This window comes from Emys orbicularis, chromosome 8 (assembly GCF_028017835.1).
Source record: "Emys orbicularis isolate rEmyOrb1 chromosome 8, rEmyOrb1.hap1, whole genome shotgun sequence".
NCBI lineage: Eukaryota > Metazoa > Chordata > Testudines > Emydidae > Emys > Emys orbicularis.
In genome coordinates, this window is record NC_088690.1 from 71,190,085 (window position 1) to 71,213,974 (window position 23,890).

Genomic DNA, 23,890 nt, shown 5'->3' on the forward strand with positions numbered 1-23,890 from the left:
CTCAAAGCAGGACCAATTCCCAACTAAATCATCCCAGCCAGGGCTTTGTCAAGCCTGACCTTAAAAACCTCTAAGGAAGGAGATTCCACCACCTCCCTAGGTAACCCATTCCAGTGCTTCACCACCCTCCTAGTGAAAAAGTTTTTCCTAATATCCAATCTAACCTCCCCCACTGCAACTTGAGACCATTTCTCCTTGTTCTGTCATCAGGTACCACTGAGAACAGTCTAGATCCATCCTCTTTGGAACCCCCTTTCAGGTAGTTGAAAGCCGCTATCAAACCCCCCGCTCATTCTTCTCTTCCGCAGATTAAACAATCCCAGTTCCCTCAGCCTCTCCTCATAAGTCATGTGCTCCAGCCCCCTAATCATTTTTGTTGCCCTCCGTTGGACTCTTTCCAATTTTTACACATCCTTCTTGTAGTGTGGGGCCCAAAACTGGACACAGTACTCCAGATGAGGCCTCACCAATGTCGAATAGAGGGGAATGATCATGTCCCTCGATCTGCTGGCAATGCCCCTACTTATACAGCCCCAAATGCCGTTAGCCTTCTTGGCAACAATGGCACACTGTTGACTCATATCCAGCTTCTCCTCCACTGTAACCCCTAGGTCCTTTTCTGCAGAACTGCTTCCTAGCCATTCGGTCCCTAGTCTGTAACAGTGCATGGGATTCTGCCGTCCTAAGTGCAGGACTCTGCACTTGTCCTTGTTGAACCTCATCAGGTTTCTTTTGGCCCAATCCTCTAATTTGTCTAGGTCCCTCTGTATCCTATCCCTACCCTCCAGCGTATCTCCCACTCCTCCCAGTTTAGTGTCATCTGCAAACTTGCTGAGAGTGCAGTCCATGCCATCCTCCAGATCATTAATGAAGATATTGAACAAAACCGGCCCCAGGACTGACCCCTGGGGCACTCCACTTGAAACTGGCTGCCAACTAGACATGGAGCCATTGATCACTACCCGTTGAGCCCGACGATCTAGCCAGCTTTCTATCCACCTTACAGTTCATTCATCCAGCCCATACTTCTTTAACTTGCTGGCAAGAATACTGTGGGAGACTGTATCAAAAGCTTTGCTAAAGTCAAGGAATGACACATCCACTGCTTTCCCCTCATCCACAGAGTCAGTTATCTCATCATAGAAGGCAATTAGGTTAGTCAGGCATGACTTGCCCTTGGTGAATCCATGCTGACTGTTCCTGATCACTTTCCTCTCCTCTAAGTGCTTCAGAATTGATTCCTTGAGGACCTGCTCCATGATTTTTCCAGGGACCGAGGTGAGGCTGACTGGCCTGTAGTTCCCCAGATCCTTCTTCTTCCCTTTTTCAAAGATGGGCACTACATTAGCCTTTTTCCAGTCATCCGGGACCTCCCCCGATCACCATGAGTTTTCAAAGATAATGGCGAATGGCTCTGCAATCACATCCGCCAACTCCTTTAGCACCCTCAGATGCAGCGCATCCGGCCCCATGGACTTGTGCTCATCCAGCTTTTCTAAATAGTCCCGAACCACTTCTTTCTCCACAGAGGGCTGGTCACCTTCTCCCCATACTGTGCTGCCCAGTGCAGCAGTCTGGGAGCTGACCTTGTTCGTGAACACAGAGGCAAAAAAATCACTGAGTACATTAGCTTTTTCCACATCCTCTGTTACTAGGTTGCCTCCCTCATTCAGTAAGGGGCCCACACTTTCCTTGACTTTCTTCTTGTTGCTAACATACCTGAAGAAACCCTTCGTGTTACTCTTAACATCTCTTGCTAGCTGCAACTCCAAGTGTGATTTGGCCTTCCTGATTTCACTCCTGCATGCCTGAGCAATATTTTTATACTCCTCCCTGGTCATTTGTCCAATCTTCCACTTCTTGTAAGCTTCTTTTTTGCGTTTAAGGTCAGCAAGGATTTCACTGTTAAGCCAAGCTGGTCGCCTGCCATATTTACTGTTCTTTCTACACATTGGGATGGTTTTTTCCTGGAACCTCAATAAGGATTCTTTAAAATACAGCCAGCTCTCCTGGACTCCTTTCCCCTTCATGTTATTCTCCCAGGGGATCCTGCCCATCTGTTCCCTGAGGGAGTCAAAGTCTGCTTTTCTGAAGTTGAGGGTCCATATTCTGCTGCTCTCCTTTCTTCCTTGTGTCAGGATCCTGAACTCGACCATCTCATTGGGAGTCTCTGATTATCTTAGGACAGGGGATACGGAAGACAGGGAACTTTTCTTATATAACAGAGAAAAAAGTAAATAAGTCACCTAGAGTTCCCCATCCTGCAGAGAAATACACTGGACTTTCTGGGCAATTGGAAAAAATTGCTCCCTCTTCCCATTGCCACCCCTCTCTCTTTACTCTCCATGGCTCTTCTTGCTCCCCATGAATGCTTTCCTCACCTTTCCTACCCTAAACTCCACAGATAATCCCCCTCTCCCTCCCACACCAGGAACTGACCTCTTCGTATGCATGAAGGCCAATAGTCTCCAGTGCTCAGTAGCCCATTCCCAGCTCCCTGCTTGCTGCTCCACTTTCCTAGCAGCCAAAAAGGATGGCTCCACATCCTCTCCATGCAGCTACCTCTCAGCTGTTCTCAATTCAACAGAGGATGAAAGCTCAAGCCCAGAGCTGCTATTAAGAGTGGGGTCTGCTGAATTGCTGGGAAGGAGAAGTAGCTGCTTTCTGTTGGAAACAGTCCCAGGATTCTAGTTCATTTGTGCTAAGCGCAGGACAAACCCCCAATGTTTCTTTTTGCCGGGAGGCAGGCAGAATAGATGCTCATGAGAGCCCCTTGACTTGGGGGGAAGGCATATGCTTGACAAGTAGGTGGTTCCGGCTGCTGATGCAGCACTGGGCCAGCATCCTAGGGAATCCTCTGATCCCATCAAGTGCAAGCCACCATCCTTACTGCATTGCTGCCTGCTCAAATGCATTATGGGACAATCCAGCATGTCTCATAGGTTAAAGGGAGGCAAGTCAGCTGAGCAAGTGGGAGCTAAGGCCTAGTCCATACACAAAAGATGCATGTGACATCTTTGGTCTTGAACCCAGGCCTGGGAGTCCCCAGAGAGCCACTGTGTTCTGGGCTGCACCCGATGGCTGCTGAAATCTGATGGGCTGGGGAGCTAGTAGGACTATGGCCTCAGCCAAGGCGCCATCCACGGGAGCCCTGATTGGAGGATCACCCAGTTCCACTGATTGGTCCATCCATACTATTTGAGCCAGAAGACGGCACAGGAAATTTATCCAAGCAACAAGGTGTTTTCCTATTGTGGCTGCATTGGACCCTGCTTGTGCCTGCCTCCCGCACCCAACCCTGTTCCTGATTCCTGCTATGCTCCTGCCTCGCCCCTGTTCCCACCATGCTCCTGCTCCGTGCCTCTCCTCAAGTTCCTCCCCTTACACCTCACCTCCAATCATTAGTGACCAGTCCTGGCTCCGACCCTGGCCTCTGACCCTGATTCAAACTTGACTTGGCTCTGGCATTTGGTATCTGACCTTGGTTCTGACCCTCAGCTTTGTTTCCTGGATCTAGTAACTGGCAGTTGATTCTGGTGCTGACCCGTTGGCTTGGTTCCCCTATTTGGACACCAGCACCGCCCACTAAACCTCACTCCTTCTCTGACTACTAGGTCAGACTGTCTACACCCTGGTACAAAACAGCGCACTGGTTTAACTAAAGGTGAAAAGTTAAACTGAGTTAATTAAACCAGTGCAACATTGTGTGTGGCCACTCTAACATTGGTTTAAGCATGGCTTCTATTGGTTTAGCTTGCACTTATAAGTTAGAGGTGTCGGTAACCTGATATAGGTCAGGTTGGTGTAAATGGATGTTAGAGTGTCCACACCCAAAGTTACACCGGTCTAACACACTAAGATCCATTTAAAGCAACCCAGTTTATATTGGGTTTCCCACATCTGTAACTTACAGATGCCAGCTAAACCAGGATTCAAACACACCTGTAGAACAGTGGGGAAGCTTGTGTTGCCACTGACCACAATGTATCTAGTATGGATATAAACAAAGAAATGCCAGGCACCTTGGCCGCCAGTCTGGCACCTTTCATCTACACAGAATTCACACAACAATTACAAACTAAAAAACACGCACTTGGAAATCAATGTTTGCTAACCTGAGAGACTCAGTCCGGTTGATCAGTGGCTGACAGGGTAGTGGAGAAATATACAATAGTGGGTCTTCTGTTACTACCATTAAGGCTTTGTTATCAGAAACAGAACGTTCATACCTAGAAATAAAGACACCAAAAAATCTCTTCAAATTTCTTTCAAAGTTCCTTCAGCCTCCCCCAATGAACATGTATCACCAAGGGCCAATGAGAGAGCCAATGAACAGATTACTATTGCTCCAACAGATTCTTCTTCTAGAAGAGATGACAATTTGTGCCTAGTAACCCAGTATTTTGCTCTCTTTTCCCTCAGGATCTTTGTAGAACCCAATGCAGGGAAACACATCAGCAGTATGGGAGCCAAAAACAAAATTTGCCTCTTAAGCCAAAAATCATAGTGCTCACACAAACAAGCCAAAGAAGTTAGCAGTTTAATTGTAAATCTTATTTAGACTGTTAGCTCCATGGGGCAGGGACTGTTGTTTTTGTTCTGTGCCCAGCATAATGGGGTCCTGGTCCATGACTAGGGTTCCTAGGTGTTAAGTTGATACAAATAAAATGACAATCATTCAGATTAAATTTGCAGATGTCACTAATCACTTGTAATAAGTTCATCTCTACATCAACCATTCAAAACAAGTCTTCTGCCCACAGCAATTGCTTTGCTCCTACAGCACTGTGCTTATATGTGGACTGGTGAACCTGGGTGAACCTTGACTCCAGTGTACAGGCTCCAGGAGGTGATGCTCTGCATGGCTGGGGGAGAAAGAGCCCTAGCCATGAAGAAGTGGACATATTGAAGCAGGGGTTACCTAAATCTGCACCACAGGCCATTCTGGCCAGTTGGCAGGAGCTCAAAGACATCATCTCATTTGCATGCATATTGTAACCATACTTCTAATTGATTTCAAGTTTTATAATGTGACACAAATGTAAGGGGCACGGACCAAACAGCAGCCCTATAGATTTCCTACGCAAAGAGGCAGCCTTCTCTGGCCAATGTGCAGAGAAGTCTCTGGTCAAGTGGCCTGCTCTTTGGTCTAGTGAGATAGGGGAGCTAAGGTGGGCAGTAGGGGGCAAGCAAAAGAGCAAGACAACACTGCCAGCTGCATGCAGGGAGGGGATCAAGAATTGAGGGCAGCTGGAGAGGCCACAGAGCTAGCAGGGACGAAAAGTGGCAGAATGGGCAGCAAACCCTGCTACACAGTAGCTGCTAGTAGATCAACAGCTCTTCCAAATGGGAGAAACATGGGAAGAGAGGAGCCTGAGGCAGAGGCTCACAGGGGCAGCAGGGCCTTGGAGAAAGACAGAAGAGAAACCCCAATCTCAACCCCAGCTGGGATCTCAGCCATAAGAGTGAGGAGAGAAGGGAACTAGCCCTCCCTTTCCCAGAGTCCCTAAAGAACCACAGGGGCTCTCCTTGCTCCAGCTTTGAGAGGGGGAGGCATATGAAAAGCCAGGCCATCTCTTTCATATGTGGAGTAGCAGAGGAAAAGTTTGTCTGTGAAGGAGATTTTGCCTGAGATGCTGCTGGTAGTCTGGGAAATCCTGGGGCCTGCCCAGAGGAGAATTGGGAAGGAGGCCTAGAAGCAAGGCAGAAGTCTTAGCTTGGCTCTTAAACTCAGGCAGTTAGCTCCAGGTCCCTAGCCTCAGTTCTTTATGATAATCCTTGGGTAAAAAATGTGAAAGCACTTAAATGACTTAGGAGCTGAAGTCCTACTGACTTTCAGTGAGACTCAGGCACTTAAATGCCCAGGTTCCTTTTGAAAATTTTACTCATTTTTTCCCCTTTATCCTTCTTTCCACCTTCCCGCCTTGTCCCTCTTCTGGTCTCTGATTCTAGCACAGAGAAAAGAAAAAGAAGCAGAGGGTTCCACGCTTGCCAAGCAACAAGGTGAAAGAGACTGGAGAAAAAGAGGAGGTGCTGGCTCTGACATACCTTCCTGAGTGAGCATCTCTGCTGCCTCATCACATAATTCATAGTCTAAAATGTGCCACATAGAACAAAGGCCCTTCATCATAGCCACATAATACTAAGTCATTAGAGTATTCCTGATTGATTCCCGTCTTTCCACATGGCAAAAATCTATTACTGCTTTCTGCACATTTGCGGCTGTCTCTATTCAGCTAGCCAAAAATACTTGGAAAGGACAGATCTGTTAGGACAGACTCTGTGAAGGGGAAAACACAGTCTGAATAAGCCAACCTTCAATCTGGACACAATCCAGAACATACGCATCCACTGCCTGCTGGAGATCTAGAAAGGCTTAAAGTGACTTTATGTCAATTGAATACACCCCTGTAAATGACCAATAAAGATATTAATGGATAAAATAAAAATTATTCTTTGGGACTACTTGGTAGGCAGCCGCTAGAGCAGACTGTAACCATACATTCGTGAGGTGCATCTCTGTAGATATCCAGGAATAATGGTTTGCACAAGCATGCATGAGGTTTCTAACAAAGAGCACTGCTCACAGAGTTTATGATCCAGTCCTTTCCTCTGTAAGTATCTTGAGCTTTGCTGAACAGATTTTGAGTGACTAAGAAAACAAATATCATAGCTTGAATTTTAAGAAGGGCTGGGTAACATGACAAATATTAACATTCATAACCATGCAAGTCAAGACAACTCTACTGCATTTTTCAAGGAGGAAGAAAAGTTTCCTTCCCATCCCATGGGAAGGGACCTTGAAAAGTCATTGAGTCCAGCCCCCTGCCTTCACTAGCAGGATCAAGTACTGATTTTGCCCAGATCCCTAAGTGGCCCCCTCAAGGATTAAACTCACAACCCTCTGTTTAGCAGGCCAATGCTCAAACCACTGAGCTCTCCCTCTCCCCCATGAAGTATTGGTTATTTCGGTCAGAAGTGGCACCAATCACTAATAACTCTCTTTCTCAAGACAGGAAGGGCCTGGGTCGGATTCCCAAGCCTTGAGTCAAGACTCCTTTAGGGTGCATAGAGAGTATGGCCAACCTCAAGTGTTCAAAAATTGTGAATCAGGCCCCCAAATCATGAGACTGTCTTAAACATTAGTTTTAATAATAAATGTTGGGTTTTTTGCTTTCCTGATGGTTTCTGAGCCTGTAGGGTACACCTGCTTCATGTTTTCACGCTTTTCTCTGCAACCATGAGAGCTAGAAACTAACTTTTTTTTTCCAAATGAAAGTTGTGATTCTCTTTTGGTGTCTTGACTCTACCAGCTGGGTCTTCAAGAAAAACACCATTTCAAGACCTGTGGTAAAAGCCCAAGAGTTGGCAACAATGTGTAGAGTAAATTTTTCCCTCAATGCTTTCTAGGGAGGAGGGATAACTCAGTGGTTTGAGCATTGGCCTGCTAAACCCAGGGTTGTGAGTTCAATCCTTGAGGGGGCCATTTAGGGATCTGGGGCAAAAATCTGTCTGGGGATTGGTCCCGTTTTGAGCAGGGGGTTGGACTAGATGACCTCCTGAGGTCCCTTCCAACCCTGATATTCTATGATTCTGACACTGTGAAGGATCCTTCAGCACAGCTATAGAGGATGTGGTAGTATCTCAACATTAAGTTCCCTGAGCCAAATCAAGTGCTTGATCTTTCTAAGCCCTTATAAAGGAATTGCAGAGAGCTGTGCAGCTATTGCCTGTTGTGACATTATTGACAAACTGTGGACTATATCGATCATTGTTGCAACCACTGTTACATATATGCAGCAAATATTGTACAAAGGTTGTCATGTGAGGTGTCTATAAAAAGGTTATTTGCTGGTTATGATTATGCTATCTGTGTGTATCTTTTTTTAGTTGAAAGTATGAATATTGGCTATGTACTTGTATCTCAATGTGTTTGATTCTAAGAAGCATTAGTGAAGCCTTTGGTCAGCTTCTTGAGAAAGGAAGTTGCAGATTAAGTGCCCAATCAAGAAACACTTAACTGACAATGGACCTTGGGAGACTCCAATCCACATATGAGAAGTCTTCCTGGGACGTTCAAGGTAGCATGTGAGCAGTGGCTGCTGCCTGCAAACTGAGTCATACATGGACATGTGACTTGCCCAGGTAGCTACAAACTCCATCTTGTTGCTGTGATTTTGTACAGGAGAACAAAGGGGTTTCCACCCACAGGAGGAAGAGTATAAAAGGCCCTGGAAACTCCTCCATTTTGTCTTCAATCCTGCTTCTTACCTCTGGAGAAACTTTGCTACAAACTGAAGCTCTGAATAAAGGACTGAATGACCCATCCCAGCTGTGGATGTACTCCAGAGATTTGATTTGAACCTGCAGTTTATTCCATCACTGCTACAAGCCTGAACCAAGAACTTTGCCATTACTGTATGTAATTGATTCCATTTAACCAATTTTAACCCTCATCTATATTCCTTTCTTTTTATGAATAAACCTTTAGATTTTAGATTCTAAAGGATTGGCAACAGTGTGATTTGTGGGTAAGATCTGATTTGTATATTGACCTAAGTCTGGGGCTTGGTCCTGTGGGTTCGGGAGAACCTTTTTTCTTTTACTGGGGTATTGGTTTTCATCCCCATAAGTGGCTGCTGGTGGTGATACTGGGAAAGTGGAGTGTCTAAGGAAATTGCTTGTATGACTTCTGGATAGCCAGTGGGGTAAAACCAAAGTCTTCTCTGTTTGGCGTGCCTTGGTGTGCAAAGGAACCGCTGCCTTGGGCTGTAACTACCCTGCTCTAAGCAATTTGTCCTGAATTGATACTCTCAGTTGTGTCCCACCAGAGGCAGCATCGTTACACCTGTGCTGATTAAAGTCTATGATAGTAACATTTGGCCCTGTAGGAGGTGCACAACCGCGCACAGTGCTGCCTAGAGATCAGGCAGGGATTGACAGATCAGCATCCTGCCCCAAGGGTTACCCATCGTCTCCTTCAGCCCAGGTAATTTGGGGGCTAGGCTCTTGGCCAGTCAAGGTCTACTCCAGTGCGACTCTCACCTGAGGTGAAGACCCCTGGTGTTGTAATGTCTTCTGGGGATGGAGAGGGGAGCTCGGCCCTACCCTCTACACTGGGCTATGCTCCAGGGCCCAGTGGTGGGCAGCTACATTTGACACCTTGGGGTGCTAAGATTCTGCCCCCCACCCCTGGGCCACCTCTCTATCCCCGTTAGCTTCATGAAGTGAGTCACTTTCACCAAGCCTCTTGCCTGCATGCTCAGCCACTTAACTCTCCTTTGTACGTTTCCATTAGTCTGTGTAGTAAGACCTCAAGCAAGGAGCTCCAGGGCAGTGCTTTCCCTTCACAGCAGCTGCCTGCACCTTTCCACTGCCTGCCCACTCTGTGCTGCTCTGCTCCCCTTCTTAAAGCCCTGCCTCCAGCTTGTGCAGGCCCTGCAAGTGCGACTGGGTGGGGCCACCTGGGCCCAGAGCTCCTCCTAAACCCCTTTCTCTGCAGTGTGTGGGTTGTACACCCCATCACAGCCCCACACATGGAAAGCTGGCAGCAACTTCTTGCCTACTATGCTGGAAGAGACAGGGAGCTGCTCTTTGAGTTGTATGCAAGTCCAGTGTCAGGGACTGTCACAGGACTTGCTCAGCACCAGAATGAGGCCAGGTATGGAACTGCACATCAAAAGCATGACACCATACTGGCTTGATCCTGCTTTGCTGAGGCAAGAGTGCTCACACAGCTTGCTCTCTCACTATGGAATGCATGCACTGATTTGTCTGATTCAGGGGTTGGTTAGTTTTTATATCTCAGCACATCAAGGTTGGGCCTTAAAGAGGAATCTTGCCAGGAAGATCCTGTAAGTACAATACAAGAGGAATCAGCTTTCAAGGCACTCCATTTTTAGGCTTAGCTGCCCTAACAATGCTCACTTAATAACTCTACTTTATGATGCACAGGGAAATTGAAGGCAAGGGAGCAAAGCATGAAAGTATCATGAACAGCTAATACTTTTAAACTTTAAATATATTCACCTCACCTCTCCTTATTCTGGGAGATGATGTTAGGCATTTGTTGAGCTGTGTTGAGCTTCTGGCTGGCTGAGAACTCCAGCAGATTTCTGCTGCGGTGGGCAAGGCTCACGCTGGGTTCAGCTCCACTGGGATCCCTTTCAAATACACTGAAATTCAAAAATACATACCCATAACTATAACAAGAGGGACAGAACAGATATACACGATATGGAACTCACTGCCTCATGGTATTAAATACTCTAACTGGATAACTAATGGCTTTTCATATTTGTTGTTCCACATGGTAAGATATGTATCACCAAATCCCATGCCCAGGGGCAGAAATTGTTCACTTATACATTTAATTGCAAAAGCTTCACAATAGCACTAACGGAAGAACAGAAGATTGCATCCTTCACGGGGCCCACTCTGTTAAGTAAGAATTCACAATGAATGCCATCAACTCAGCGAATGAACATCACTCAATGATCTCCTGGTCATCAGAACAGCAACTCAACAAATCCTAAAGTTCCTCCTCAGGGCCATACAGAGTGCCAAATAGGCCCTGGAATAAAAATCCTGCAACTTAATGTTGAAAGACTCTCATGGGCAAAATGTGAGTACCTTGGAAACTTGCTGAAGACTTACAACATCGATATCCTCATGTTGCAACAGACCCATGTTGGCAACGACCAACAGGCTAGGCGCTACCGTATCTATGGATACAACCTAACGACTAGCCATTATCATCTTAAATATGGCTTGGCAATATACATCAAGGACACTATCACAGATTTTAATGTTATTCCATCAACCGAAGAGGAGACCGCATTTATCACAACTATCAAAGTAGAGGAGCTCCACATTACCAACCTCTATAAAGCCCCTAGAACAAGATGGCCAAAACCAGCGCTACCTAGCACTCCTATTCCATGCATCTATGCAGGTGATTTTAATAGTCACCACACTATATGGGGCTATAAAACAAATGAAAGTGATGGCGAAGAACTTATGGACTAGATATCTGCACAAGACTTACAACTAATCTACAAACTAAAACAATCAACATTCCATTCAAGCACTGGAAACGTGGGTACAATCCAAACCTAACATTTGTGTCTAAAGACTAAAGTGGTAACATTTATCGTAACACGTGATGTACTATTGGCATTTCCAAACAGCCAACACAGGCTTATAATGATCTATGTAGGCATCGAAATTCCTATGTTCTTTCCAAAACAGGTACCACGATGGAATTTTCCTAAAGCTGATTGGGATGCCTACAAATAGACGGTTGAGAAAACTGTTGCAAGGATTCCAGTGAGACCAGAATGCTATCAATGGTTCACAGGGCTCCTGAAAGTAGCAGGAAAGAACATTCCCCAAGACTTTCGGAAAAAGCACACTCCCTGCTGGACGAGAGAGACGCAGGAGTTGCTCCGGCAATACAATCAGACTAAGAGCCTTCATACCACAAAAACCCTGCTACACTCCCTTGACACAGCAAGACACCAGTGTTGGCTTGATTGCATGCAAAACCTTGATTTTACACGTTCAAGTTATCGAGCCTGGACACTACCAGGGTGGATAAAAATCAATTATTTAAAAAAAAAAATTAATTGATTTTTTTTATTTAAATCGAATTTTTTTGATAAAATGCTTTTTGAGGAAAAAACTTAATTAAAACGATCTTTAGATAAGATACATTATAGCTCAAAGATATCTCAACATGGAATAGGAATTATAATTTCTAATTCTATAGTATGAGACAATATATTCACGTAATGTTTAAAAAAAGTTTTGTAAACGAGTTCCAATAGTTCATGGATAAGGGACCCAATCTTATGGGGTTCCACAGGCTTCTGTATAGATTATTTAGGTTAATCTTTCTATCTACCCAATGGGACTCAGTGCTCAACCTAGAAGATACCATCAGAGATGCTTAGTTTTGCAGTTCTCAAACTGTGGATTTGTGTCTCCGGAGGAAACATGCTTGTTAACAGCAAAAATGTTTTTAAATAAATAAATAATATATAGAGGCAAGAAATAACAGACCTCAACTCTATTGTCTCTCTGCAAATTTGTGTACACAGAGTCAATCCCTTATCTATCTCTAAAAGTGCAAACTTTCAAAAAGTTCAATGAATAGAAGATTGTTCGGAGCGGAATAGATCTGGACAAGGTGAAGATGTCTGGAGAGAAATGTGAGAAGCGAGGGACATATGCTTGTTTTGTTAAAATATTATAGGTTTGCTGTTGATGAAAAAAATCCAGAATACTTAACGTTGTTGTTTTAGTTAAATAAAACAATTTAAATGTCTGTCTGGTGATGTTCTCCTCCTAATACAGCATGGCAAGAAAATCCTCCAAATATTAATGATTAACCTGTTGAATTGGAGATAGTTCACCTCCCAATGACTTTATAAATAAACTGCATAGCACTTGTATATTCTGTAGTTGAATATTGTGCACCAGTATGGAGCAGATGCAGTCACACATGACTTGTGTATATCCAGCTGAATACAGTGATGCGGTGCATCACGGGAACCCTTAAGTCGACTCCAACACCCTGGCTACCTGTCCTGTCTAACATCACTCCCCCACCGATACGCCGAACTGCTGCAACATTCTGCGAAGCTCAGCGAATCCAGGAAAACAAATGAATTCCTATTCACCAAGACCTTGACAACACCCCTCCGCCCCCAACGTCTTAAGTCCCACAAGCAGAAGGTTCCTGGGTTTGACCTTCCACGGTCATCTTGGTCAACTCTGAACCGAATTCGAACCAACCATGATAGATGCGGATATCTAATGCACAAATGGAAAATCAAAGACTCCCCAGTGTGTGAGTGTGGTTCCCCACGCTAGACCATCAAACATATCACTACCTACTGCCCAATTTATAAATATGAAGGAGGCATTACTGCAATAAATTCTGCTTCTTCTGATGTAGCCATTTGGCTCGATCAAGTTCAGGTGAAATTGTAGTTGCTGCTCTACACCAGCCATACGAAAGAAGCAGCAGCAGCAGTAAAGGATCAACAATTCTGCTCAATTGTAGGGACGCATAGCTCCCGAATCGTCAGCTCACAGGTGCGACACACTGTTTCCATGGCTACAAGGCAGGAGTGACCTTCGCCTCAGTGTCTGTGTTTGGGAAACTTTTGGCTGATTTGATTCCTACCCTCGCAGCTGGTGTTCACGCGCTCAAGAGATGGGTCTGTTATCTTGTGTGCCTGTATACTGCCTGGCTTTTCTATGCGCAGGAATGTAACCACTAAGAAGTGTTGTAAACAAAGTAAGGAGAGAAATAAAAACCCCAGGAAAAGTTTTCCTGGAGGCTTTTGGCTTGAGGCTTTTGAAGCTCTCTGGCTACCAGAAACCTGGTGTTCTATTTCCTTTCCTGTGTCGTCGCCACATCTGGTGACCCTGACGTGATACCCCTCTACTCACCGGCTGGATACGCCGAGCGCGCCCCGCGGCTGTTTGCCACCCCTTATTCGTGAGTATGGGGGGGGGACTTTCCAGTGCCCAGAAGGAGCACGCAAGAGAGTTACAAGAGATTATACGGCAGCGTTCATGTGTCGCTGTCCCGGTCGCTCATATTGAGGACCTTCTAAGGGAAATAGATCGCCAGTGCCCCTGGTATCCTGACTGCGGGTCTTTACAGCTTTTTGATTGGATACGGATTGGGATCACCTTGTATAGTGAACCCCGTGCCCCAGCTCAGCACCTGCTGCTCTGGCAGCGTTGCAAGGAGGCGCTGGAGGGGTTCGGCCCCGACGGCCTCAAGCCGGTTTCCACTTTGCCCCCAGGTGATGGGCCGCCCCCCTCCTGCCCGCAGCTGACCCTCCCTGCGCCGCCGCCTGTGGCGGCGCCCCCCTGCCTACCGGTCGGGCGGGGGGGCGCTGTCGCCGCGGCGGTGCGGCGAGCGCGCGAGGCCGGTCTCTTGACCGATGAGGAATCCAGCTGTGGGTTCGAGGTGTTTCCCGTCTCTTGGCGGGATAATGGAAATGGGGGGCAGATAGTGGACTGGGAGGCTCTCCCCTACTCGGTTCTGCGCGAGCTCCGCAAGGCGGTTCGTGAGACCGGGGTGCGATCCACTTTCACCCTGGGGATCTTGGAAGGTGTGTCAAACGGTTATTTCTTACTCCCCCAAGATTGGAAAGACATGTGTCGCATGGTGCTGTCTCCCGCGCAATACGTTGTGTGGGATAGCGAGTACCAGCGAGAGGCGCTTGCGGCAGCAGCACAAGGTGGGGGGGCTTATCTCGCTGAGCAGTTATATGGCACAGGGCAGTTTTCGGGCATCCCCGAGCAGGCGGTGGGCACGCCCCGGGCAGCTTATCCCATCATTGGCCAGTGTGTCCGTCGGGCGTTTCGCAGGGTCCCCGCTGCGGGCGAGTCCTCTAAGTCCTTTGCGGTTACTCGGCAAGGTGCCGCCGAACCGTTCCACCAGTTTGTTGACCGCCTCCAAGAGGCAGTCCAGAGGCAGATTGATAACCCGCAGGCCCAGACTGAACTAATGATAAAATTGGCTTACGAAAATGCCAATGCAGATTGCCGCCGTGCCATGCAGGCAATGGTCGGGCGCCCCGGGTATACCCTGGCAGAATTGCTGCGGGCGTGTGCTGACGTGGGCACTCAGACCCATCAGATGGCCCTGCTGGCAACTACCCTGCACAAGGGGCAGAAGCCTCAGGGGAACTGCTTTAATTGCCAAAAGCCCGGACATTTTTGGCGGGAGTGTCGGGCCCTTGGGGGGTGTGTGTGTAAAAACAAACCCAAACCCCGAACAGACCAGAGCCACACAAACGTAAGAGGGTTGGGCAATACCAACGCTGTGTCCAAAATGCAAGAAGGGCTACCATTGGGCTGCGCAGTGTCGTTTGGCCGGGGGTGACAACCGGTTTTTAGCTGCCAACCGAGACAACCCCCCGGGAAACTAGTAGGCGGGCCTGCGACCAGCCCGAGACCCAAGGTCGCGCCCCTCTCCGTGCACGACGTCCCCGCTGCCACAAGGGGCAGTGCGGGGATTGACCTGGTTAATCAGGAAAATATGGATATTACTCTCCCCGGGGAGGTCCTCCTCATGCCGTCCCAGATCCAGGGCCCGCTGCCGGAGGGCATGGTGGGCCTTGTCCTACCCCGCTCGTCCGCCAGCAAGCAGGGCTTGTTTGTGGTGCCTGGGGTGGTGGATTCGGACTATGGTGGAATTATCCATGTTCAACTGTGGAGCCATCTCCCGAAACAGCTGTTTCAGGGAGATGCCTGGGCGCAACTCATACTTGTGCCCTACTCCCTTCCGGCAGGGGGAAGAAACGTTCCCCGAACTGGAGGCTTCGGGTCCACCGACCAGCGCACTATTCACCCACAAGTGGCAGCGGTCGTTAAAGACATTGGAGCACCCCAACCCAAACGCATTTACTGCCTCAACGATCAGCCGTTTGAGGGTGTTATTGACTCTGGGGCAGACGTCACCGTCATCGCCGCCACGCAGTGGCCCGCCCATTGGCCCACGGAGCAGGCTCCGGCGGTTTGGGGTGTGGGCGGGGCGCAGGACTCACAACGGAGTGCCCGATGGTTGGAGGTTAGGGCGCCTCAAGGCACCCGCCGCGCCTGTATCCGGCCTATTATTCTCCCCGTCCACCTTAATCTGCGGGGCTGTGATTTATTAATACAGTTCACTGCCACCATCCATATTGATGATTAGGCGTACGGCCCTCCCCCTCCGTTGGCTCACTGACGAGCCCGTATGGGTTGCGCAGTGGCCGCTTCCTCTGGAAAAGCTGGAGGCCCTCCAGCACTTGGTTAATGACCAGCTGCAGGCAGGACATTTGGAGGAGTCCACTAGCCCCTTTAATACCCCCGTGTTTGTAATTAAAAAGAAATCTGGCAAGTGGCGCCTTCTGCAGGACCTTCGCGCCATTAACAATATTATACAGCCTATGGGTCCCCTGCAGTGTGGTACCCCCAATCCCAACCTTATCCCCTGTGATTACCGGTTATTTGTAATAGATTTAAAAGATTGTTTTTTTACCATCCCCCTGCACCCTGAGGACCGGGTGCGTTTTGCCTTTACTGTTCCGGTTTTGAACCACTCCCAGCCCACTCCACGCTATCAGTGGAATGTGCTCCCTCAAGGCATGTTAAACAGCCCCACCTTGTGTCAGCACTTTGTTGCGCAGGCCTTACGGCCCTTCCGCGCAGCACACCCAGATGCCTTAATTTACCACTATATGGATGATATCCTGGTGGCTCACCCCATCCTCCCTGATGACTGGCTGGACGAACTGCGCCACCAGCTTGCGGCGTGTGGCCTGGTCGTGGCACCGGACAAGATCCAGCGTCAGCCACCCTTTTTGTATCTTGGTCACCGTATGCTCCAGTCATATGCCCGTCCAGTTTGTCCCGAGTTGGTATTGCCCAACCCTCTTACGTTTGTGGGGCTCCAACAGTTATTGGGGTCCCTCAATTGGGATTTGTCCTTTTTGCCCTCTGACTACCTCCATGCTGTCCCCTCTTTTTTCTGGCCTTCGGCAGGGCCGCCTCCCCGGAGATGTTATTCCCGTTTCCCAGGAACAGCGCCAAGCGGTCGCCCTCATTAACCGGACCCTGGCCCAGGTGTGGGTCGACCGCCGAGAAAGGGAACAGCCCCTTTTTGCCATTTTGCTTCCCACACTTCCACAACCGACAGCTGTCCTCGCCCAGGAGGGGGCGGCAGCGCATCTTCGTTTAATTGAATGGATTTATTTGACCCACTCCCCTCCGCATACTATTCAGACACTCCCTCAACAGGCCCTGGCTCGCCAAAAACAGAAAGGGGGGATTCCGGTAGGTCTTCCTCCCCGCCAGGAATGGTTGGCTGCAGTGCTTTTTACCCTGAATCATTTGAATTTGACTGACAATTACTCTGCGGCAGAACGTCATTTCCGCAGCCACCAGGCCTTGCCCCGCCCCCTTGTTAAATACCGCAAGGCCCCGGATCCTCAGTGGCATGGCCCAGCGCCCCTTATAACGTGGGCACGGGGTCATGCTTCCGTTTCTCTTCCTACAGGTCCATTGTGGGTCCCGGCGCGTAACGTCCGCCCGTGGCACGGCGATGGCCTGGCACCAGGGACTGTCGAACCCCATTCCGCAGTTCAACCTACATCTACAGGATCCCGAGCGTCCTCGCCAGCGCCCCCCGCGGGGGCCCCCGCAGCGCATAACCTGGGGACAGGTTAAAGCCCTCTCATTGCAGGCCGAGCAGTTGCGAGTGCAGCAGCAGCTGGAACCTACCGCGGAAAATTATCTTGTGACATTGTTAGCCTGCCTTAATGTTAACTCACTCCTTATTTTGTGTGTATTGGGAGGTTTCTTGCTGGCCCCTGGCTGCCAAGGCGAATCCCAGATGGAACAGCGGCTGCAGTTTAACATCTGGGTCCGCCTGACACAAGTATCGAATCAATTTGATTTCTGCCTGGCCGTTGCCCCAGAAATGCAAGGTCTGTTAAGTACCTGCCTTGTTCCTGTCTGCAAACCACCCAGTGACATACCAGTAGATACATGGTTAGGCCTTAATAATATTATTAATAAATTTGCCATACAATACCCCACTATTATCCGCTGGGAAAAGGCTATTTATTGCCTCCCCTTGCAGGCGGTACAGCCTTGTACCCCCTTTGTAGCAAATTATGCCAATAACACTTGTGCCTAAGTAGTTAATTGTTCCATTTACAAGCCCCATGGGGGGTGTTTGGCAATTGGTTAAGCCTTATGGGATTGGCGTTTTGCTTTGCTGTTTTGTTTAGTGTATACCCAGTCTGATGGCATTGTGCATGCAACCCTGCGAGGGTGCTCCGTCTAAACACCGCATATAAAATAGAATAGGGGGGGATGTAGGGACGCATAGCTCCCGAATCGTCAGCTCACAGGTGCGGCACACTGTTTCCATGGCCACAAGGCAGGAGTGACCTTCGCCTCAGTGTCTGTGTTTGGGAAACTTTTGGCTGATTTGATTCCTACCCTCGCAGCTGGTGTTCACGCGCTCAAGAGATGGGTCTGTTATCTTGTGTGCCTGTATACTGCCTGGCTTTTCTATGCGCAGGAATGTAACCACTAAGAAGTGTTGTAAACAAAGTAAGGAGAGAAATAAAAACCCCAGGAAAAGTTTTCCTGGAGGCTTTTGGCTTGAGGCTTTTGAAGCTCTCTGGCTACCAGAAACCTGGTGTTCTATTTCCTTTCCTGTGTCGTCGCCACACTCAATCTCAAATGTGTGATTACAAGTGGGCAGGAAAAATTTCATCCCATGAAAAATTTCAAAACTTTTCCTGTTCTACATCAGTATGAAACAGAGACCCTTCAAAGATTTTTTCCAAAAAAGCCAGGAGATCAACCCCTGCACACACCCCAGAACAGCCAAAAGCCCAGTGGTTAGGGCACTCAGCTGGGATGTAGGAGACCCAGGTTTGAGATTCTCATTCAGAATCAGAGAGAGACAAGGTGGGTGAGGTAATATCTTTTACTGGACCAATTTCTATTGGTGAAAGAGACAAGCTTTCACGCTCAACACAGCTCTTCTTCAGCTCACCTTGTCCTCTCACCAACGGAAGTTGGTCCAATAAAAGATATGATCTCACCCACCTTGCCTCTCTCATGTCCTACGACCAACATGGCTACAACAACACTGCAAATAATTCAGAATCAGAGACTTGAACACTGGGTCCCCCACACCCTAGATGAGTGCTCTAACCACTGGGTTACACTGAGCTCTCTCCTATTTTAACCAACAATTCCATCCTGGACCTGAGACATCTTCCCAAGAAAGTTGAGAAGAAACTGATAAATTTCTTAGAAAAGTTTTGGCTTCAGTGAATCAACATTTTCCAACAAAAAAATGTTTCCTTAAAAAATTCCTAACCAGCTCTGTTACTTGCTTTAAGGTTTGTGGTGGTTTGGTTTCTTGATTCCCCTTACGTTTTGCCTCAGAAAATTTAATTCAATTTGTACATGGTATAATTCCTTATGACACTGGAAAATTATTTCTCTTCATGTTAATGATCCCTTAACTTGTACTTTCGTCACCCAGGTAATAAAACTGACCAAGTGTATGGGACTACAAACATGGTTCATCAATGTGTATGGTAGGCAAGGATACAGCTGCCAAATTCTGTGCAGTTCCATGTATGACATTTTATGCAAATCACTTGAGACAATTTCTATACCATCAGAGATCATCCTTAAAAAAAATGGTGTGTGCAGATTTGAAGCTGCTGAAAGGCCTGGGGACCCTAGTGACTAGAGTTCTCCCAGTTCTCAACTGAACTCTGGATGTTCTAGGGCAAGGGTTTAAAAGGAGTGTGGTGCTCCACTGCCTCAATTCCTCCCCTGCAATCCCAAGCCTTTTGGTAAGTAGGACTCTGAGAAAGTGGGGAAAGGTGGACATCTCTGGCCTGTTAGTTGACAGCATAGTGGGCTGTAAAGGTATGCACTGAAGACCAGGTGGCTGCTTTGCAGATCTCCTGGATGGGGACCTGAGCCAGAAAGGCAGTCGAAGATGCCTGCGCTCTGGTTGAATGGGCCGTAATCGCTGGGGCTGGGACCTTGGCCAGCTCATAGCACGTGCGAATGCAGTCTGTGATCCAGGACGATATGCATTGTGCAGAGACTGGGAGGCCCTTCATTCTATCGGCTATGGCAACGAACAATGGGGTTGATTTGCGGAAAGTTTTCGTGCACTCTATGTAGAATGCCAAAGCTCTTCGGACATCCAGCGTGTGTAGGCTGCGGTGTCTCGGGCTTGTGTGGGGTTTTGGAAAGAAACGCAGGCAAGCAAATGTCCTGTCCCATGTGGAATTGGGATACCACCTTGGGGAGAAATTTGGGGTGCGGTCTAAGGGTTTGGCGGTGAGAGCTCTCAGTTTGGACACCCTCCTTGCCAATGTAATGTCCACCAGGAACACTACCTTCCAAGAAAGGTAGAGGAGGGAACAAATGGCCAGGGCTCAAACGGTGGGCTCATGAGTTTGGAGAGGACCAGGTTCAGGTTCCAGGTTGGGACTGGCAGGCGAGAATACGGGAACACCCTCTCCAGCCCTTTGAGGAATCGCCCCACAATGGGATTTGAAAACACAGAGCACCCAGACTCCCCTGGATGGAAAGCGGAAATGGCCGCCAGGTGCACTCTGATGGAAGAAAGGGACAGACCCTATTGCTTAAGGTGTAGGAGGTAGTCCAAAATAACCGGGATAGGAACCTGGATCAGTTGAAGGCGCTTGGGTTCACACCAGCAGGAAAACCTTTTCCACTTCGCCAGCCCTAGTGGAAGGTTTACTACTCCTGTGGAGAATCTGTCTCACTGACTGAGAGCACTGGCTCTCCATGGGATTTAGCTATGGAGTTTCCAAGCCGTGAGATGTAGAGACTGCAGGTTCGGGTGGAGGAGGCGCCCGTGGTCCTGCGTGATCAGATCCGGGAAGAGGGGCAGGGCTATTGGGGCATCTATGGACAGCTCTAGGAGGGCTGTGTACCAATACTGCCGCGGCCAAGACGGGGCAATCATGATTACCGTCGCCCTGTCCCTGTGAATTTTGAGAAGGACCCGGTGGACCAGGGGGATAGGAGGGAAGGCATACTTCAGCCCCCCGCCCCATGGTATTAGGAACGCGTTGGCAATCGAGCCCGGACTGTGGTTTTGGAATGAGCAGAACTGAGGGCACTGTGTGTTGCTCTTGGTGGCAAAGAGGTCTACTTGGGGATAACCCCACCTTTGGAAGACTGACTGTATGATGTCCAATCTGATTGACCACTCGTGCATGTGATCTGCCAGCTCGTTCCGTACCCCTGGAAGGTAGGATGCTTCCAGCTAAATAGAAGTCCCAGAGAAGAAGAGCCTCGCAGCAGAGAGGTGAGGAGCGGGCTCCACCCTGTTTGTTTATGTAGAACATGGTGGTGGTGTTGTCTGTCAGGACTATCACGCTGTGACCTTGCAAAGTGGCGTGAAAGGTTTGGTAGGCCAGATGAACTGCCCTGAGCTCCTTCAGGTTGATATGGAGAGGTATCTCGTCCCTCGACCACAAACCTTGTATCCTCAGATCCCTTAAGTGTGTGCCCCAGCCCAGATCTGACGCATCTGTTACTAACGTCAGCGAAGGCTGGGGCTTGGCGAAGGGGATCCCTGCACAGACCACTGGGCAGTCCAGCCACCAACTCAGGGATTCTTGTATCTGCCCCAGGATCACCACCACAAGGTCGGGTGATCCTGGGACGGGCGGTAAGACAGTGCGAGCCACACTTGTATGGGCCTGAGTCTCAGTCAGGCATGCTTGACCACATACGTGCATGCTGCCATATGCCCTATTAGCTGCAGGCAACACCTGACTGTCATGATGAGATATTGAAGCATTGTTTTGACAATCTGCTCTATGGCTTGGAACCTGGGCTCTGGAAGGCTTGCTTTTGCCTGTACCAAGTCTAGGACTGCCCCATGAACTCTATCCTTTGGGTAGGTATGAGTGACGATTTGGGTACATTGAGGAGTCCCAGTCAGTGAAAGGTGTTCATGACCATTGTCACGTGGGACTGGACCTCGTCCTTGGAAAGACCTGTCAGTAGCCAGTCGTCGAGGTACGGGTACACTCGAACTTGCCTTTTCCTCAGGAAGGCCGCCACCACCACCATGCATTTCGTGAACACTGGGGAGGGGGGGGGGGGCCTGTAGACAGGCCGAACAGGAGAACCATAAACTGGTAGTGATGTTGGTTTATGACAAACCGGAGCAAGCGTCGGTGTGCCAGATGGATGGCAATATGGAAATAGGCATCTTTCATGTTGAGGACAGCGTACTAATCTCCCGGATCCAGCGATGGGATGATAGTGCTTAGGGAGACCATGTGGAACCGGAGTTTGACCATAAATTTGTTGAGTCCGCGAAGGTCTAAAATGGGTCGAAGACCCCCCTTTGCCTTGGGGATTAGGAAGTAATGGGAGTAAAACCCTTTTCCCCTTAGCTCCTGTGGAACCTCCTCCACCGCCCCAACTTGAGGAGCGAAAAAACCTCCTGCATAAGGAGTTGCTTGTGAGAGGGGTCCCTGAAGAGGGACGGGGAAGGTGGGTAGGAGGGAGGGAAGGAGGAGAACTGGAGGGAGTATCCCACCTGTACCATGCGTAGGACCCAGCAGTCCGATGTTATACGGGACCATGCACGGTAGAAGTGGGACAGCTGGTTTAAAAACAGAGGGAATGGATCCAGGTACTGGGTTGGTACACTGTCCTCAAGTGCGCTTTCAAAACCCTTGCTTGTTTCCGGGCTGGGGTTTAGTCTGGCCTTGGTTGGGCGCATTATTCTGCTGTCTACACCTGTTATTTCTGCCCCGCCTGCAATACGGCTCCTGTCTGGGGCAGGGTTGATACTGCCTCTGCTGAGGAGGCTGAGGCCTGAAGGGCTTTCTCTGCATCCCTAGTGACTTCAGGGTGGCCCTGGAGTCCTTAAGGCCGTGCAGCCTGGAGTCTGTTTGTTCCGAGAAAAGGCACGAGCCCTCAAAGGGGAGGTCTTGGAGTGTGTTCTGGACCTCAGGGGGGGGGGAGGCCCAATGCCTGGAGCCACGCTGAGCGTCGCATGACTACCCCCGAGGCAATGGTTCTGGCCGCAGAGTCAGCTGAATCGAGGGAGGTTTGTAGCGAAGTCTTAGCCACTGCCTTTCCTCCCTCGATTAACGCAGCAAACTCCGAGTGCAAGTCCTGGGGCAGGCGATCCTTAAACTTGGACATGGCCGTCCAAGAGTTGAAGTTATGCCTATTAAGCATCGTCTGCTGGTTGGCTATACTTGGCTGGAGGCCCCCGGAGGAGTAGACCTTCCTACCGAAGAGGTCCAAACGCTTGGCCTCATTGGCCTTTAGGGCTGAGGCTTGTTGGCCCTGCCGTTTCTTCTCATTTACTGCTGAAACAACTAGGGAACAGGGAGTCGGATGGCAGAACAGGAACTCGTAGCCCTTGGAAGGGGCAAAGTATTTCCTTTCTATGCCCCTGGCCGTCAGCGTGATGGAGGCCGGGGTTTGCCATATAGTGTTGTAATCTGTCTGTATGGTCTTTATGAGAGGGAGCACGACTCTGGAGGGGCCCTCGGGAGCCAGGATGTCCACCATCTGATCCTCCTGATCGACTGTTTCTTCCGCCTGGAGGCCCATATTGAGGGCGATCCTGCAGAGCAGCTGCTGGTGAGCCCTGTGGTTGATTGGTGGCGGTCCTGAGACTGATGTACCCACCCCTGCCTTGTCTGGGGAAGAGGAGGAAGTGAGTTGCTGCTGGTTGCCCTCATCTAGACCCTCCTGTGTCCCCCCATAGGCCTGGGTCACTTCAGGGCCCGATGGGGCTGACACTTCTCAAGCTGTCACAGTGCTTGGTACCGCCTCAGGAATTGGGTCTGGCATCGCCGGTTGCTCCTGGGGGCCCGGGGACAGCCTGGAGAGAGCGGCCTCCCTTGCCATTGATGCATGTCTGTGTGGTGACCTGGAATGGTGTTGCATGGAATGCCCGGACCTGGAGGCTCTGGAGATGGTGCTGATGGTAGGCCCATGGAGTCCAAAAGGGCCACTGACCCAAAGGAGGCCACTGTGGCTATCATGCTGAGTGGGACTCTCTGGTGGCCACGGTCCAATGCCTGCTATAGCTGGAGCAACCGGAGTCTGGCTCAGAGCCGGAGGATGCTGACGGAGAGGACCAGGGCGGTGCTGAACGTTGAGTGGCTGTAGGTGCTGCAAGGTGCGGGCCGGGGAGCGGTGCCTGGCTGACCGGGACTGCGAATGGTACCAGGAGTCTCGGGACTGGGACCTCTCACTCGGTGCTGGTGAGGTTGCTGGTGCCGCACTACGGTGCCGGACAATCCTCCTTTTGAAAGGAAAG

At 49.3% G+C, this 23,890-nt stretch overlaps 1 protein-coding gene across 1 annotated transcript in view; it reads right to left on the reverse strand.

Moving 5' to 3' along the window:
- The window catches only part of ATF6 (activating transcription factor 6), a 365,356-nt gene that overhangs the window by 197,227 nt on the left and 144,239 nt on the right, over positions 1-23,890 (reverse strand). Inside the window, exons 10-11 of the mRNA XM_065408946.1 lie at positions 10,035-10,175; positions 4,116-4,229 (exon numbers count right to left, since the gene is read on the reverse strand). Of these exons, the coding sequence (XP_065265018.1) occupies positions 4,116-4,229; positions 10,035-10,175 (255 nt within the window). The remainder of the gene's footprint in view (positions 1-4,115; positions 4,230-10,034; positions 10,176-23,890) is intronic.